At 34.4% G+C, this 18,511-nt stretch overlaps 1 protein-coding gene across 4 annotated transcripts in view; it reads left to right on the forward strand.

The window, feature by feature from the left end:
* Positions 1–18,511, forward strand: part of Nipped-B (Nipped-B cohesin loading factor) — a 512,008-nt gene that overhangs the window by 237,344 nt on the left and 256,153 nt on the right. For all 4 annotated transcript variants that reach the window (XR_012410391.1, XM_073968650.1, XM_073968649.1 and 1 more), the window contains 2 exons: positions 1,392–2,051; positions 2,105–2,345. Coding sequence is in view for 3 of the 4 variants with exons in the window: in XM_073968650.1 (XP_073824751.1) it covers positions 1,392–2,051; positions 2,105–2,345 (901 nt within the window). In the remaining variant the exon portion in view is untranslated. The remainder of the gene's footprint in view (positions 1–1,391; positions 2,052–2,104; positions 2,346–18,511) is intronic.

Here is an 18,511-nt window from a genome sequence, read left to right on the forward strand (position 1 = left end):
TAATTTTGAACGTAGGGATCGCGTACACACCATGATCCAGATAATGGTGGATGCTAAGTGATCGTTGAATACCAGCTACAGATTATATATTTAAAACAGCCGGTAAACTTATTTATAGACTGAGATTAACAACCCAGCAAAAATTTGGCAAGCACATGTTGATGCATTACCAAGTAATGAGTTCTCATTAACTCCGCATTATCAGGTAGTGCATATATAATGGATTACACATAACTACTTACTTGCTACTTACTTACTAAGGAATAAGTACGGTGACACAGAGCTAGTGTGTCCGACTACAAATCCTATAGGTTTGTGTGTTCAAAGCTCACCGTCGGCATGGGAGTTTTTTGTTGACAAAATTACGAAGAAATGTTGATGTACATAGATGTTTTGTACGAGTGGCATAGTGTGTAGTGTGTTTGGCTAGAAATCAGAAGTTCATGTGTTCGACACCAGCAGGGAGCGGAATAAAAGAAAAAGAAGAAATAAAAACAAAAAATAATTGTAGTGTTGAATTTGAATATAATTTCACCACAACTGTTCTAAAAATAGAACATACGCTTTTTAGCTTTTTTGACTACTGGTTAGTGGTTAAATATGTACTTAAAGAACAAATTTAAGGAAGTACTTCCTTCCTATGACACCCCCATGTAAAAATAATGACTTTTACGGGTAAATCAGTAAGTAGTTACAACTGCAAAAATTTACTGAATAAAGTCATTATTTGGGAATGACTTTTTTTGCTGGGAACTTATGATTTCAAGAAAGAAATACGTTTAGGCCTAATGATGTTATATACAAAGAATGGAAATCATTCCACATTCTACTTACAGGTTCACATGATAAATTGTACGATGAAAATGATATTTTCTACTATATAGGAACATTTAATCTAATAGAATTGCTGGATACAACAACGCTAACCATAATAAGGCTGAATATTTTAAAAACAAAATTATAACCATTTATATATCAAAAGTTATAGTCAAGATATGCTTATATTTTTACTAAAAATGATATTTGTAAAAGCTTTAGCGGTGTCGATATGAGAACATTTTGAACAAAAACGTGGCGAAGTCGCCCCATGTTACCATATACACTAGATCCATGTGATCAAAAAACTTTATATATGAAACTTTATGGCGATCGGTTAACGTTAACCCGTGCCACCGGAACGATCTTTGTTCCCATAGTAATTTTGTGTGGAGCCAAAGGAGCATTTACACGAAAATTCCCTAAAGGCCGCATTAATGATATGTGACATTGTTTATGGGAAATATAATGGGATACAAAAATTCATTTAGTTACAAAATGTGAATTGCTTATCTTTTTTGAAATAAATAGGTATCTATCAGATTTTATAAACAACTTCAATTTGTGTATTTTAGATATTTCGGAAAGAACACTACGATAAAATTCGCAGCAGTATATTGGGAGACATTCTATCATCCATTGACCGTTTACCCTCAACGAAAAGAAATCTTCGCCCTTTTAAAGTGACAAACAACGGCGGAAACATACAAATGGTTACAGCCCTAGTTTTACAACTGATTCAATGTTCTACAATTTTACCAGATACACTTTGTTCCAATGAAACTGCAAGCGAATTTGAAAATAAAGAGTTAGCATCAAATCCGAAAAAAGATAATTCTGATGTAGTTGTATTGAAAAAGTATGATGTTGCAATAAGTATTGGAGGCAACTTTTTAACAACATTTCTCAACAAATGCAAATCACGAACAAATGAAACTGATTTCCGACCTCTGTTTGAAAATTTTATTCACGATTTACTGTCAACGGTAAATAAACCTGAGTGGCCTGCGTCAGAGTTGCTTCTATCCCTTCTTGGTACCATGTTAGTACGATATGTGTCAGATAAATCCATAGAACAAAGTATACGTTTAGTTTCACTAGACTACTTGGGAATTGTGGCGTCTCGACTGCGAAAAGATACTGTAGAGTCTAGATGCAAGGTTAATATAATTGATTCCATGATCAAATCAATTAAACAGGAACAAGAAAGAGAAGGGGACTTGCCGGTAGTTAATGTAAGTAGCTATAATTTTTTTAATTTGTGTTTCATATATATGTATTTTTTTAGATCAATATTAAATTGGATCCCGAAGAGGAAAGAACAGAATTTCTCCAAAAGATTCTGCTGGATTTTTTAGCTGTGAATGCACAGGAAGAAAATTTAATTTGGGACTACGCACGTCATTTTTACTTAGTGCAATGGTATCGAGACATAATTTATCAGCGTCGAAAAATTGCAGAAGGAGATAAACGTTATGCAAGCCGTAATAAAACTGCAAAATATCGTCACAAAAATTCTCATCGAAAAGGTAATATGCATTTATATACGGAATTGTGTCTTGTTGTCACAGAATGAAACATCAGATGAAATTTTAAATGTATTTTTTATACATTTTCGTGCAAAATAATATTACTATATACTCATATGACTTATGGAAGAGTGACCAAAAAAGGGGAAAAATGCCTGTCCCCTAAATTTTTCTATCAGAGTCTACCTACATTATCAAAACTGGAATATGAGCTCATTTTCTGATCATAAATGACTCCTTTGTCGGGAGGAAAACGTAACCTCAGGCGACACTTCTAAACAAATCACAAATGAGTCTTCCTCTGCATTAGTTTCGAGTCATTTTTGCCCATTCTCTGATGGTATATAAAGTCTTTTTCGAGTCGTATTTCAATCATTTAATGGTGATTTGTTGATTAATTTGGACTCTTTTTCGAGCCTTTTTTGAGTCATGTTTATAATTCTTTATGAGTCTTTAGGGAGTCATTTATGAGTCTTTTTATTAGACGAAATAAATTAAAAGAATTTTCTTTTTATTATCTTTTGTTTCTTTTCTTTATGTTGCGCGGTGGTTAGAATACTGCTTCTTCATTTTACTTGGCAAAACCTGAACATGTGTTGTGTTTGTCTATACACTTAATGTTATATTTTACATTTATATCAACGTTTTATAGAAAGTGTATATGAGAATTATTTACAACCAAACAAAAATAAAACACAACAATCAGTTTTTAATCACCTATCTGTTCAAAATATGATCAGAAGATACATAATTATAATCACTTTTCAAACAACTGCATGACCCTTTTTTGATTAAGCATTTTTTCAATCTTCATGAAGATCAAAATGTGACAATAAATAACGAAAAAATAGTCACATTTTAAACGCCTCAATGATTTATTTGTGATTGCTACACATTTGTTGTTGTATTTTAAATTGAACTCTTTTCAATCATTACAGGGTGTCACTTTCGAGTCCCTTTCTGATCATACAAGCGACTTAATTTTTGATCACCAAAAGGACTCTAAAAAGACTCCGCAATGTGATTTTTGAAAAAAAAAAAAAAACAATCTTCCAAGTGCTAGCTGGGTAAATAGTAAAGACAAAGGCGTGGCCAGGGTGGAGTACTATGCTAGGCACACCATCAGGACCAGAACTTTTAATTGCTTTAAGTTTCCCTAAGTTTTTTGAGATGTCATCGGTTTGAAGATATGGCAATGAAATATGATCTAATCGCGATAATTGGTAAGAGTATGGAGTATTTAACTGACATTCTTTTTGAGAATAAGTCGATGCAAAAAAAATCAGCAAAGCATTTGGATCCGTTTAAAAATTATTTTTAATTTTATCTAGACACATTTGATACCATCTACGAGACTCAATTGTAAATTTGGATAAGCAATGGATTAATTAGAATAATCTACACCTTTTTCAGATGTAATTCGAAACATTTTAGTTGTAATTCGTAACATTTCATTTGTAATTCGAGAATTCTATTTGTAATTCGTAACATTCCATTTGTAATTCGAATTATTCCATTTGTAATTCGAATTATTCTATTTGTAATTCGAATTATTCCATTTGTAATTCGAATTATTTCATTTGTAATTCGAATTATTCCATTTGTTATTCGAATTATTTTATTTGAAATTACAAAGGAAATCATTTGAATTACAAATGGAATAATTCGAATTACAAATGGAATAATTAAAATTTGTAATGGAATAATTCGATTTAAAAATGGAATATTTCGAATTACAAACGGAATAATTCGAATTGCAAATGGAATAATTCGAATTACAAATGGAATTCGCGAATTACAAATGAAATGTTACGAATTACAAATAGAATTCTCGAATTACAATTAAAATAATTCGAATTACATCTGAAAAAGGTGTATTGTAGAGCCAGATTTTTTAAATTTCTTAAAAAGTTTATTTTTCGAATTTTAAGAGCTGTTATCTCCGATGTGATCCAGGGTAACTTATTTCCACAATTTATTCGAATTTTTGGTACACATTTAGAGAGAATATTGTTTAAGATACGATAGAATTTATCAACAGCGAGTACTAATTCATCTTCATTACTACATACACTGTTGCCCAATCGACTTTCGAAAGAAGAGAATTCAATTTACGGAAATTAGTATTTTTTCTAATTGAAAACAGTTTTTAAAGAACTATCTGTATTGTTACTAATAAATGATTGATTGTTAAGCATAGATACGCAAAGAGTGGGATAATATTCATCTTCAGGGATTACTATTGGCTGTATTATATAAATTTCGAAATGTTGGGTAACGTTTACGAACACTAAATCATATTATTTATCTGGGATAGGTTCATGTCCAACAACCGACTAACAATATCAAATGTATGTTGATTAGTGTTAGCATTAGTTGTTAAATGGGTCAAGGCTTCTGAATCTGGCAGTGATAGCCATTTAACAGAAGGTAATTTAAAATCTCCTAATATCAGAATGTGATCGATATCATTCATCTGCGAAGTGACTGAATTTATTGCAGACAAATGACGAAAATATAGAATTGGATCAGATGATGGTGGAATATATGAACATGTAACGTATAGTTTATATTTGGATAATTCTATACAAATGCCTATGAACTCAATATCATCAAAGTTATTTAATATAATTAAATTAGAGGAAAAAGAAGAATCGATGGCTATAAGAACACCACCGCCTTTTTTATGTAAACGGTCCTTTCTAAAAATTTGATAACGTGAGCAAAAAATTTCACTATTTTGTATAGATGACTTTAACTAAGTTTTTGAAAACGCTAAAATTTTATATTCAAAGTCAAAGCTATCTGAAATAGGCGGGTCAACTTTTCCAGCAGGCCCAAATTCGCGTAATATTATTTGCTCATAAGCGTATTGAGGAACGTCGATTTTAAATGATGATCTGCCATCCGAATAGGAAGAGCTTACCTTGATAATTTTTAGGAAAAGAATTTCATTAGTTTTTGATTTAATATAATAATTTATATCGTCAGTAGCTGTACCCGAAGCAAACCTTGAAACAAAAACCGTTTTCATGTGCGGAACCACAGACAACGGCCTGTGTGTTGGCTGCGATATTTGCATCTGATCAGATGCCGCAACAGCCACCACTGGAGGAGCTTGATTTAATTCTTCCTTATCATGAGCAGGAGCATAAGTGCTCGAAGCACTCATAGGGAGAGTAGAATCGCAAAGAGTGGGATAATATTCATCTTCAGGGATTACTATTGGCTGTATTATATAAATTTCGAAATGTTGGGTAACGTTTACGAACACTAAATCATATTATTTATCTGGGATAGGTTCATGTCCAACAACCGACTAACAATATCAAATGTATGTTGATTAGTGTTAGCATTAGTTGTTAAATGGGTCAAGGCTTCTGAATCTGGCAGTGATAGCCATTTAACAGAAGGTAATTTAAAATCTCCTAATATCAGAATGTGATCGATATCATTCATCTGCGAAGTGACTGAATTTATTGCAGACAAATGACGAAAATATAGAATTGGATCAGATGATGGTGGAATATATGAACATGTAACGTATAGTTTATATTTGGATAATTCTATACAAATGCCTATGAACTCAATATCATCAAAGTTATTTAATATAATTAAATTAGAGGAAAAAGAAGAATCGATGGCTATAAGAACACCAACGCCTTTTTTATGTAAACGGTCCTTTCTAAAAATTTAATAACGTGAGCAAAAAATTTCACTATTTTGTATAGATGACTTTAACTAAGTTTTTGAAAACGCTAAAATTTTATATTCAAAGTCAAAGCTATCTGAAATAGGCGGGTCAACTTTTCCAGCAGGCCCAAATTCGCGTAATATTATTTGCTCATAAGCGTATTGAGGAACGTCGATTTTAAATGATGATCTGCCATCCGAATAGGAAGAGCTTAACTTGATACTTTTTAGGAAAAGAATTTCATTAGTTTTTGATTTAATATAATAATTTATATCGTCAGTAGCTGTACCCGAAGCAAACCTTGAAACAAAAACCGTTTTCATGTGCGGAACCACAGACAACGGCCTGTGTGTTGGCTGCGATATTTGCATCTGATCAGATGCCGCAACAGCCACCACTGGAGGAGCTTGATTTAATTCTTCCTTATCATGAGCAGGAGCATAAGTGCTCGAAGCACTCATAGGGAGAGTAGAATCATTTTTTTGTAGTAGTTTATTTTTCTTCATTTTATATACAATATTTACAAACTATAAATAAACCAAAAAAGTTTTACTAATATGTACAAATATTATATAGCCCTTAAAAAGGGAACTCAAATAACATATATAATTCATCTTATTTAAAGCTTTTATCGTAATATTTTGTATACATTTTAATAACGTTATTTTATATTTTTATGTAATGAAAAAATGTTAACAAAAAACATGACATCTTTTATAGAGATGATAAAACAAATGTTGAGGTGGTGAAACAAAGAGAAAAGGTGGTTTAGTTGTTAAGCCACCAATACTTATTTATGCTCTTATTAGTTTCAAGTAAATCTTTTTTGGATATACTGGTTTCAAACCGCATATCACCATTCAGTACCAGGTTATTATCAATGGCTTTTACATTCAATCTCCTAAATAGATGGTAAAAAATAGGAATACCTAAGTTATTTTGTATAAACCCTATATTGTTCAGGTATACGAAAGCTTCCGGGGGTACAAAACCTGTAGCCAAAGAATTTTTAATATAGTTGAAATCAACGTGAGCCTTTATTAAGTTATTTGTGTCGCACCCTGTGCTCCTAAGAATAGGTTTGTCCTTGTACTTTCTCAGTAAATATTACTCAGTAACTTCTTTTAAGAGAGTTAAGCATTTTATACTCTTTTAAAGGAAAAAATTAAAAAAGTAAAAAGACGATTATGATATTTGAATATTTTAAATTTTTGACAACTGCTAAAGTAATAAAATTTCTCAGTAATAAAATTTTCAAAACAAGTCTCTCAATTCATTCTCATTTACTGAACATTTGTGTAAAAAACAACATTCAATAATAATTTGTAATAATTATTACAAATTATGGAGTACGCAGACACACTTAATGTGATATCTTATAAGCTTTATTATGAAATTGTCGATTCTTATTATGTTGAAAATATTATATAATTTTTAATTGGAAACATATTTTGTATAGCCAGCGAACTTTTGTGGGGGAGGTACCCTTAGAGAGGGCCGATATGGGCCATTTTAGAAGTTAAACTAAATGTTGACATACTATTAGGAGATCCAAAGGTTGGACGAAATTGGTTGCCCCATTCAAGTGATATCGTACTAGCATTTTAGTGAAATTTTTTAAATATTGTGGAGAAGTACCGGAAGTTGTGGACCGGTATTGTCCCATGAAACTAAGTTTGGATATAATATGATGAAGACCAAATGTTGGACCAAATCAGTTAAACAGTTGGAGAGTTATCGTGCTCTCAGACCGGCACATATGGTGGCATAGCGGTTTTTTACAGCTTTCGGGCTGTTTTCCCAAGAAATATGGACTTGCCCCTGAAAAAACTTTTACCGTGAGAGGTACCAGAAGGAGTAGACAAATATAGTCCATATTCGAACCTGATCTATATCTGGTAGATATATTGTTGTTGTTGTAGCATACAAACCTACGTAGAAACATAGGTTTGATGCTGGGTTGGCAGCCGCTGGCCGAAACACAAGGGTTTTGGGTCAATCCAGTACGATAGAACCCGCTGCCGTTGGATTGGGATAGATATATTAGGATGTGCAAAGTATGGATTACATCGGTCACTCCCTTCAAGAGTTATCGTGCGCACAATTTTTCCGAAAATTTTTGAACTTTTGTGGGGGAGGTACCTGAAGGAGTGGACCGATATGGTTTTCTTCGAATTTAAATTATGTTTGGACAAAATAATACGAAGGCCAAATTTTGGACCGAATCGGCAGATCCGTTCGAAAGTTATCTTGCGCTCCAACAACTACACACGGTGTCATAAGGGCTTTTTGCATCTTTCAGGCTATTTTCTCAAGAAGTATGGACTTGCCCCTGATGAAACTTGTACCGTCGTATAGGGGGCAGTGAATACAAGTTGTTGCAACAAAAATCGAAGCGATTCGAGAGCAGGTCCTAATCTGAACATATCCGAAATTTTGTGTGGGAGGTACCCGAAGGAGTGGACCGATTGAGTCCATATTGGAACCTCATCTAAGTCTGTTAGAAATTTTACGATGTGCAAAGTATGGATCAAATCGGTTACTTCCTTCAAGAGTTATCGTGCGCACAAATTTTCCGAACATTTTCGAACTTTTGTGGGGGAGGTACCGGAAGTAGTGGACCGATATAGCCCATCTTCGAACTTAAACTAAGATTGGGCAAAGTATTACGAAAGCCAAATTTTGGACCGATGCGGTTGATCCATTCGAGAGTTATCGTGCGCTCCAGCCAGCCAGACAGACAGATGGACATTGCTCAATCGACTCCAAATTGTCTGAAACACATTTCGTCCAAACATACTAAAACGATTATTTCGATGAGGCACATTTTGCCTGTATGAAAGTGTATATACCCTCGTTAGCATAAATGCTGAGGGTATAAAAAACTATTTTTTTCGATTTTTAACCCTACGGTCAATAACCGGCTACAAATGAACCTTTTTGAAAATAAAATTGCTGTCAAATCTTTAATAATAGAGATATTTACATGAAACTTGGAGCAAATGAAGAGGAGGTGTTTCTACTCAGGATCACGTATAGAAACTATATATTTCCGATTTATAGATATGATATAGTCCCCTACATTTTTTAGTACATATATCAATAACCGGGTACCTTTGTACCCATTTAAAAATAACGCTATAACTCGTTGAAAAAATTAGATATTCATGCGGGGTTTTCTACAGATTTGTCTTTAAGGATGCCAGCTATAAGTTTAAATTCAAATTGATGCATATGTGAAGAAAAGATGCTGGAAAAAAGCACTTGGAATTGTATTTCTTCAAAAACTTGCCTATTATTTTGTTTATAACTTTGGAATGGGCATTAATTATACCCTTCACCATATGGAGAGTATAATTAAATTTGTCATTCCGTTTGTAACACATCGAAATATTCGTCGGAGACCCTATAAAGTATATATATTATTGATCAGCATAAAATTCTATGTCGATTTAACCATGTCCGTCCGCCTGTCTGTTGAATTCAAGATACAGCTCGCAATTTTAAAGATAGATAGTCAATATTTGTACAGAAGTTTTTATTATTTGCAGGATGGTTGGTATTGAAAATGGGATATATCGGTCCACGTTTTGATATAGCCCCCGATTTTCGGTATTTTTAAGGTTTTAGCTTCATTATCATACCAAAATGGCTGAAATTTGGTACGTAGTCTTCTTTAGGGGTATAAAACTTTTCCCCCAGAATTTTGTCGGTATCGGTTCATGCCTTCATATAGCCCCCATAGAACGGTACCTCCCGATTTTCGGTATTTTTAAGGTTTTAGCTTCATTATCACACCGAAATGGCTGAAATTTAGTACTTAGTCTACGTTGCACACTGGTCCCAACCTGCGACAAAAATCGATATCAGCAAATCTCTGCGACAATTCAGCAAATTGTCTCTAAAAATATCATATTTTAATGTTCCAGCACTGTTTTTGTAATTTATTAACGGTATTTAACAAAACAAAACAGAAGAAGTTGATATTTACGTATAATATCTTAAAAACTTTAAAAACATCAGTAAGGTTGTGACTTCTTACAAGGCAAGTAACTCAAAATTAAGCGGATAAATTTTTTTTTTTTCGTAATGGAAGTTTTAGTACAAGTTTTTCTAATTACCTTTACATAAAAATGTGTACACATTATTCGCATAAAATGTGCTGGCAATAACTTTTTTTTTAAAAATGAATGAATAAACTTAATCCTACTAATAACTAAAATAATGTCTCGTTGGAAATCGAGCTTAATGATCAATAATGCGTCTGTTTTCACATGACGTCTGCTTATGCACAAAAAATGTGTCTAAACATGTTAAGATTTTTTGTTGGCTCAAAATATGCACAGTGAGTGTCAAAAATATTCGTTTTTTTCTTTTACCAATAACAACACCTCAGTATTTCAGAAGCCCTATACCCAATAAACAAAAAAACTAAATACATAATAAAATGTTGGTCCTGTAGCTATTAAAAAATGCATATAACATGGATAACATGGATGGAGAATAACAACGAAAAGTTTGTTAACCCTGTTTTCTATGAGTCAAAAATATTCGGTTTTTGTAACTTTTGTTAAAAATGTTGCCAAAAAACAGGTCATTATCGAGCTTTTTCTGCAATTTTAGTATACATTTTAATAATTGCGAATAGAAGGTTCCTGTGTGTAAAAATATTATATTGTATAGCAAATTATTAAAATTTAGCGCTAAGGAAAAACGCTATCCTAGAAAAGAGAAAACTGGTTATATTTCATGATAAAAACGGTAGAAATAAAAGAAAATTTTGCCTTTTTTAAATATTTCGCCGAAAGCATGTGCAAAAGTCACGAAAATATAGGAATAATAGATTTCATGAAACTCATAAGCCAGCCAAAACCAAGGACTAGGAGGGAAAATAGAGGAATATTCAGAAAAAATACTGCTAAATCGCCCTTAATTTTCTTGAAATTAGTCACCGAGTCCTAAATTACTCTCAGAAGATGGAAAATATGCACTTACATTCCAAAAATTCGTAAGATTAAAGCTTCTCATAGCCTTGTAACACACCATTTCCTGTAGCACGGACGAATGAACTTTTGCCTATGATGAGAGTGACTTCCCGTCTCATCACTAAGTCCAGCCAAAGAAACGCACGAAAAAACCCAAGAATGAACAGACGCGGGCCGATGTGTCTTCTTCAACGGATCGAAAGAAACTCAAATTTTATTTAGTTATTTGTTTCAACTGTATCTTAAAATCTAATCTAAAAATAAATATACGCACAAAATGCACGCTGTACCTAAAATGCATTATGCACCCAGCACGCATAATGCTTCGTGGGCAATGGTTGGTTGGTTTACGTGGTGGCTACACTTTATAGCCTCAATTAGTATGTAAGGAATACCGTTTTGAAAACCACACCACTCATTCAAGGATTGTTATTTCGTAGTATTAAATTGGCAGTTAAATCCAGCCTGATGAGTTGAGAAATCGTATAAGGTCTCCCGGACCTACTTCGGCTATCTCGGCGATATTATGAAGGAACGGCTGTCCTATAGCTTTAAGTCGTCGTTGCATTAGTGCAGGGCACGAACAGAGGAGGAAATGCTCAACAGTTTCCTCCTCTTCTTCATCTCCGCAGCTGCAACAGTGGTCGTTGTGTGGTATATTTAAGCGCTTTGCGTGGTTACCGATAGCCCAGTGACCGGTTAACACTGCAATAAGTCTTGCCAGGTTCCGTCGATTTTGGCTGAATTTTAGCGGAATTTTATGCAACCCCTATTTTTGGTCCGATTCATGTCAAATTTTGAGACTGGGCATATTTTTGGCTTCTGGAGGGTTACTCTGTATTGCGATGCGAAAGCAAATGCGATGCGAAAGTTAAATGCGTTAAGAGTACAATTTGGTACTCTGTATCACAAACGCAAACGCTTTCGCAAAATAAACTGAAAACGTGGCAACGTTTTCGCAAAATAAACCGAAAATATAGCAACGCTGGCTGCACAATGTAAACAATAACGAAGAATGAGAAAACGAAATGTCAAAAATTGTAAATAAAAACATTTTAAAAAATGTTTCTTCGGTACGTGCGTTTTTAAAACATCCTAATCGTTTATAACAAAAAATAGTTATGGATTCGATGGCGGAACGGATTACAAAGAGAATTTTTTCGTCTCAATAAAGATGCTGTTATGTACATTTAGACAACTAATGTAGAAACCTAAATATAAAATCTCTTGCTATTGGTCCTCAAAACAATATTCCATTTAACTATACAAAGTGTTTTTACGACTTATAAATAATACTGTGAAAAATAAGCATTGCCTACTACTTTGAGTGACAAGGAATTTGGAACAAGTGTCGTTTAGAATAAACACCTGCATGGATACAACTGAATATATCAGTTCCGACATTTTTCAACATTGAGTGAGTATGGATATGTAGAATGTAGTTTCAGTTACAAGTTGATACTGATACTTTTTCAAACAGGTATGATATGAGTTGGTATAGACAGAAAAAAAAGAACATATTTGTTTATATCTGGTTTGTACAAACTGATATAAATGGATATTGGTGTGATACAATAAGTACTTATTGTATGTAGCCCAAACAAAATAGGAATTGAAATAGAAAAATTCCTACAGAGCTGAATTTTGGATTTGTCATTACAAATGAGGTCCTAAAAATCTCTGTTGATCCCATGCGTGCAAAGAAACTTATTCATGGTCATAGGTCATATTTTTGGGTTTTTTATATATCTCAAAAACTGTGAGTCTTACCAAAAAGTGACTAAAGCAAAAGACAACGACCGTAAAATTCTCTATAAGATATCGCGTTCCTAAAAGTCACATAATAATGATGTGCACATATAAAGCACCTATAACTTATTTGACCCGAAAGTCAGGATACAAAATCTGGTTAGACATGGTGCTACTGGACCGAGTACTACAAACCAAATCAAAAATGTGAATTTCGAATTTCTTCAGAATCATTCCATGGACCAATAACAAATTCTGCATTATGAAAACCATTAGGAGTAACAGAATCGTTTAATTTGTAATGGAGGGTATATTATGTTTGTCATTCTGTTTGTAACTTCTCGAAATAATAATTTAAGATCATATAAAGCGTATATGTTCTTTATCAGCCTGCTTCTACACCGATATAGCCCAATGACTGTACTTCTGTGGAAATGACTTTAATGTCCGAAGTAAGTAGGTGGACAATACTTCGTTAAATGTATTGTAGGTCTATTCAGCTTGGAACAACCCCTACCTTACAAAGAGACGCGTCGTTTTAAGGGCTTTTGAAGGTATTATTCTCTTAAGGTCAATCCCCGACCAGAACAACAACATTTTCGGCGGTGGTGGTATTTCTGCCATGAAAACTTATTTACAAGTTCTGTCGTAAGATACTCCGTTCGGGCTCGGACTTGATATGGAAGAAGTATCCCTTTTCCCTTCCATGAAAACTTATTTACAAGATGTGTCGTAAGATAATCCGTTCGGACTCGGCGATGAAAGTAGGTCCCATATCATTGGGCCAATATGAATCGCTGTGCACTCATTGATATGGAAGAAGTATGCCTTCTCCCTTCCGGGATCTTGTAGGAACATATAATATGTAAGTATTTGTTTAAACTATCCATAGGAAAGCAAATATGTTACTCTCTCTATCTCCCTCTCTTTTTGATCAGTACCACACCAATTTAAAAATGTAAGAAGCTAACACTTGCCTGCGGGAAATAAATTGGTTTGAAGGTATTTTAAACCTAGTTTTGAAATAACCACAAAAAACGCTTCAATATAACAAAACTATTTGCAATAAATATTTGGAATATAATAAAACTATTTTTGATAAATATTCGCGTTTTCATTATTAGGTCGGAAACTTTTTTAGTAGCCCTCGTACATTCCACTCACTGAACCCAGACATTCGAATTGATGCGTTCAGATATAACAGTTCATGTCTTTAATATTTATTTATTTAAATAATAAAAATGTTCAAAAATGTTATTTTTATGAAATTTTCCTTAGAAGTTATTCACACAAGCCTATAGTATCTGTTGGTATCTGTAGTATTTGAAAAATATGTGTTATACAACAGATACTTGAGAACGAAAAAACAAATAAAGTTCTCAGTCGTTCGTATACAACACAGAACTGTTTCTAACAGTTATGTTATTGTGAGTATACACAACCCAAACAATATCATAACTGTTACACTCATTCCCACATTTATATCATATTATATCTGTTATGTATATGATATATCTGTTTTGTTGATATAAACAGTTATACTATTGCACGTGTTTAGTTTAGAAGCACCTCTCGGATGGGTCTGAAATTTTTAACATAGGTAGCCTTTGGTGCTCTGATTTTAACGATATTTAATTTTCCAGACCTAAGTCTTCCCGAGATATGGTTTTAACTTTTTTACTTGTATCACCATTATTACTAAAACCTATGAAATATGAGACTCGAGGAAGAGTACTTTTCAATGCCGCAAATAATCAATAATTGTAATTTGATTTTTTACTAATAATTTATTAAATTATTATACGTCAACATTTTAACAATATTTCCCTAAAAGAATAAACAATTCTGATATAATACAAGCATTTAATTGTGTTAATTACATGATTCGTTTCCTTTGCGTTTGATATTTTGTTAACGCAAGATATTTGCGCTTATCGCACGAGTTTGACATACGCTTTCGTATTACAGAGTTCAGTGATACTAGATTTGCGAAAATCAGATGCGAAAACGCATTAGAGAGTACGAATTACTTGATTCGGTACAATTTTTCTTACGCATCGCAATACAGAGTAAACCCCCCTGATTACATTGCAATCGATACATTTGACATATGCAAAATTATGCAAAATGCATAAATTTTTGCATATGCAAAATTTATGCATTTTACATATATTCTTATGCAACAAATATTTCAATATTAGGTACAAAAATGTTTATGTGTACAATTTTTCTGTTTAAAATTCTCTTCAGAAAAGTCAATAAAATAGAGAAATGTATAACTACAGCCGCAACCTTCAAAATACCAAAAATCGGGAGGTATCGCTCTATGGAGGCTATATGAAGGCCTTAACCTAAACCGACAAATTTTAGGTGGAAATTTTTTACCCACAAGGAAAACTTAATACCAAATTTCAGCCATTTCGGAGAGATATTGAGGCCACAACCTTCAAAGTACCGAAAATCGGGAGGTACCGTTCTATGGGGGCTATATGAAGATGTGGATCTATACCGACAAATTTCAGGTGGAAACTTTTTTACCCCCAAGGCCACAATCTTTAAAATACCGAAAATCGGGAGGTACCGTTCTATGGGGGCTATATGAAGACGTGGACCTATACCGACAAATTTCAGGTGGAAAGTTTTATACCCACAGCGAAAATAAAATGCCAAATTTCAGTCATTTCGGTGGGATATTGAGGCCACAAATACCGAAAATCGGGAGATACCGTTCTATGGGGGCTATATGAAGACGTGAACCCATACCGAGACATTTCAGGTGGGAAGTTTTATACCCCCAACGAAAACTAAATACAAAATTTGATTTCGGTAAGATATTGAGGCCACAACCTTCAAAATACTGAAAAATTGATTTCGGTAAGATATTGAGGCCACAACCTTCAAAATACTGAAAATCGGGAGGTCCAATTCTATGGAGGCTATATGAAGACGTGGGCCTATGCCGACAAATTTCAGGTGGAGTGTTTTATACCCCCAAGGAAGACTAAATACCAATTTTCAGTCATTTCGGTGGGATATTGAGGCTACAACTTTCCAAATACCGAATATCGATAAGTACCGTTCTATGGGGGCTATATGAAGACGTGGACTTATGTGGACAGATTTCAGTTGTAAAGTTGCATACCCCCAACGAAGGCTTAATACCAAATTTCAGCCATTTCGGTGGGATATTTAGACCACAAATCCTTGAATATATTTTTGCATATGGTTTTGCATATGCTCATTTTATGCAGATATGTACAAATATGTCAAAATATGTACGATATGCAGAATATGCAATAAAACGAGTTTCTGTCTAATCAGAATTTCTCTACGACCATCCTAACCATATATGCATTTGCATAGGATTCCGCTGTTGTCTACTGATTAGGAACTTTGTGCGTTTGGCGTTGTAATGAGGCCATGCAGATTTTGATATTCGGCATGTTTCCGTTTTGTCCCATCTACTCTCTGCCAATGATATATAGTATTTGAAGATATCCCCTTTAACTACTCCCATTGGTGTTGCGACTGACGCCTTTGGGAGTTCGTTAGAGGCGGATCCTGCTCTGGCTAGTTCGTTCCCATCCAGTCCCTTATGGCCTGGGATCCAGGTGAGAGTTACTCTTGACAGACGCCCTAGTTTAGCAAGTTGTTCTTTACAATCTTTCACTAGCTTCGATGTGGCAGAGTTTGATTTTAGTGCAAGGAGTGCCGCTTGACTGTCGACAAAAATTCCTATCGAGTTTGGTGTGTGGAGTTGTAAGAGAATAAAACAAGCTTCCTTTATGGCCAGTATCTCCGCCTGAAAAACACCGCAGTCGTCAGGTAGCTTTATGGATGTAGATATATTTGCATCATATGAGAAGACACCATAATCGACTCCACATTTAATCTTGGAACCATCTGTGTATACATTGATGTCCATGACCTGTCATTGGCGATCCATTATTCCATTCTTTCCTGCTTGGAAATTTGAATTCAAAAGGCTGATCAAAAGTCATTGTAGGAGCGCAGTAATCAGCAGTAGTTGCTATTTCTTTTGGTAGTTTGTGAAGCACGCACGCATGTCCGTAGGCTCTATCGCTCCATATTCCTAGATCCCGCAGCCTTGCGGCATTACATGTTGCAATTGCTTTGATTTGTATGTCTATTGGCAGAATGTGCATCATAACATTGAGGGCTTCAGCCGGACAAGTCCGAATTGCCCCTGTCACCCCGATGCATATACTATATCGAGCCCTTCCCGCGAAAAAGGTGTAAGCGACAAAAAGCAAATTTTACAGGAGACGGTTTTTATTGAATAACTTTTGATCTAACCAAAATTTTTTATTAAATTTAGGTATAGTTCCCTTATTAAATCCTAATTACTAAAAAAATGAATCATTTGTGGAATATCTTCAATATAACGGTAGTTTGTGTCGCTTACATCCTTTTCGCTGTCACGCAATCAGGCAATTACATTAAAAAGTGGCGGTTACATTAAAAAAAATTATTTGAAAAAAATCATTTTTAGTGTAATTCACATCTACAATTTAAAAACAAAGCAACTTACGTTTATAGCAAGTATTTATTAGAACAATTATAAGATTAAAGCGTATTTCTTGTAATATAGTCGAATAACTACATGGTGTGTTAATGTGGAATTTTGATGTAAGCGACAATTCGCTGTCACCTAAAAATGTAAACAAAACAAAAAGGGCGCTTACATCAAAATAGTTTTTGCTGTAATTTCGTAACGGTACATGGCAGAGTTATAAAAATTTGGGAGATGGCGTATTGGAATATTCTTTATCAATTTCCGCAAAAAAAAGAAAATCGAAAAAATGTCGCTTACATCTTTTTCGCGGGAAGGGCTCGATATAGTTTTTTCAGCGTAGTTTTCTATTCCACTGCTGGCCACCATACTAGTGCTCCATATGTGAGAATTGGTCTTATTATACTGGTGTACATCCATAACACCATTTTAGGTTTAAGGCCCCAACGGCTCCCAAACATTTTGCGACACGTGTAGTATGCAACGGTTGCTTTGTGAGCACGATGTTCCATGTTACGTTTCCATGATAGCTTTGAATCTAGGATGACGCCTAGGTACTTGGCGTGATCTGATAGGGGTATTTCTTGACCTCTTAGTCGTGGTAGATTGGGTATTGAATATTTGGTCTTTGTGGTGAATAGTACTATCTCAGTTTTCCCTGGATTCACACCCAGGCCACAGCTTGTGGCCCAAGTATCTAGTGATTTCAGGACCCCGCTCGTGATGTCACTTATCACGGATGGGAACAAACCAGAGACGAGTATTACCACATCGTCCGCATAAGCAACCACCTTAATCCCCATATGGTCAAGTTTGATAAGGATTTCGTTAATGACAAGGAGCCAAAGCAGTGGGGATATAACTCCTCCCTGTGGAGTTCCTCTGTTTACGTGCTTTGACAGCGTACTGTTTCCTAGTGAGGCAGTAATAACTCTACTTTTCAGCATTATTGCTGTTGTACTGACATTATTGAAGGCACCTTCTATATCCAGAAAAGCAGCCAAGGTGTATTGTTTATGTTCTAAGGATTTATCGATAGTCCTAACGACTTCGTGTAGGGGTGTATCTGTCGATGACTGGAAGATATGTTGTTTGAGTTATCCATCTTTTCTCGAATATGCACGTCGATGAGTCTTTCGAGCGTCTTAAGTAGAAATGATGAAAGGCTTATGGGTCTGAAGTCTTTAGCATTTTCATGACTACG

Source organism: Musca autumnalis, unplaced genomic scaffold (assembly GCF_047663935.1).
Source record: "Musca autumnalis isolate F117 unplaced genomic scaffold, ASM4766393v1 scaffold_2, whole genome shotgun sequence".
Classification (NCBI taxonomy): Eukaryota; Metazoa; Arthropoda; class Insecta; order Diptera; family Muscidae; genus Musca; species Musca autumnalis.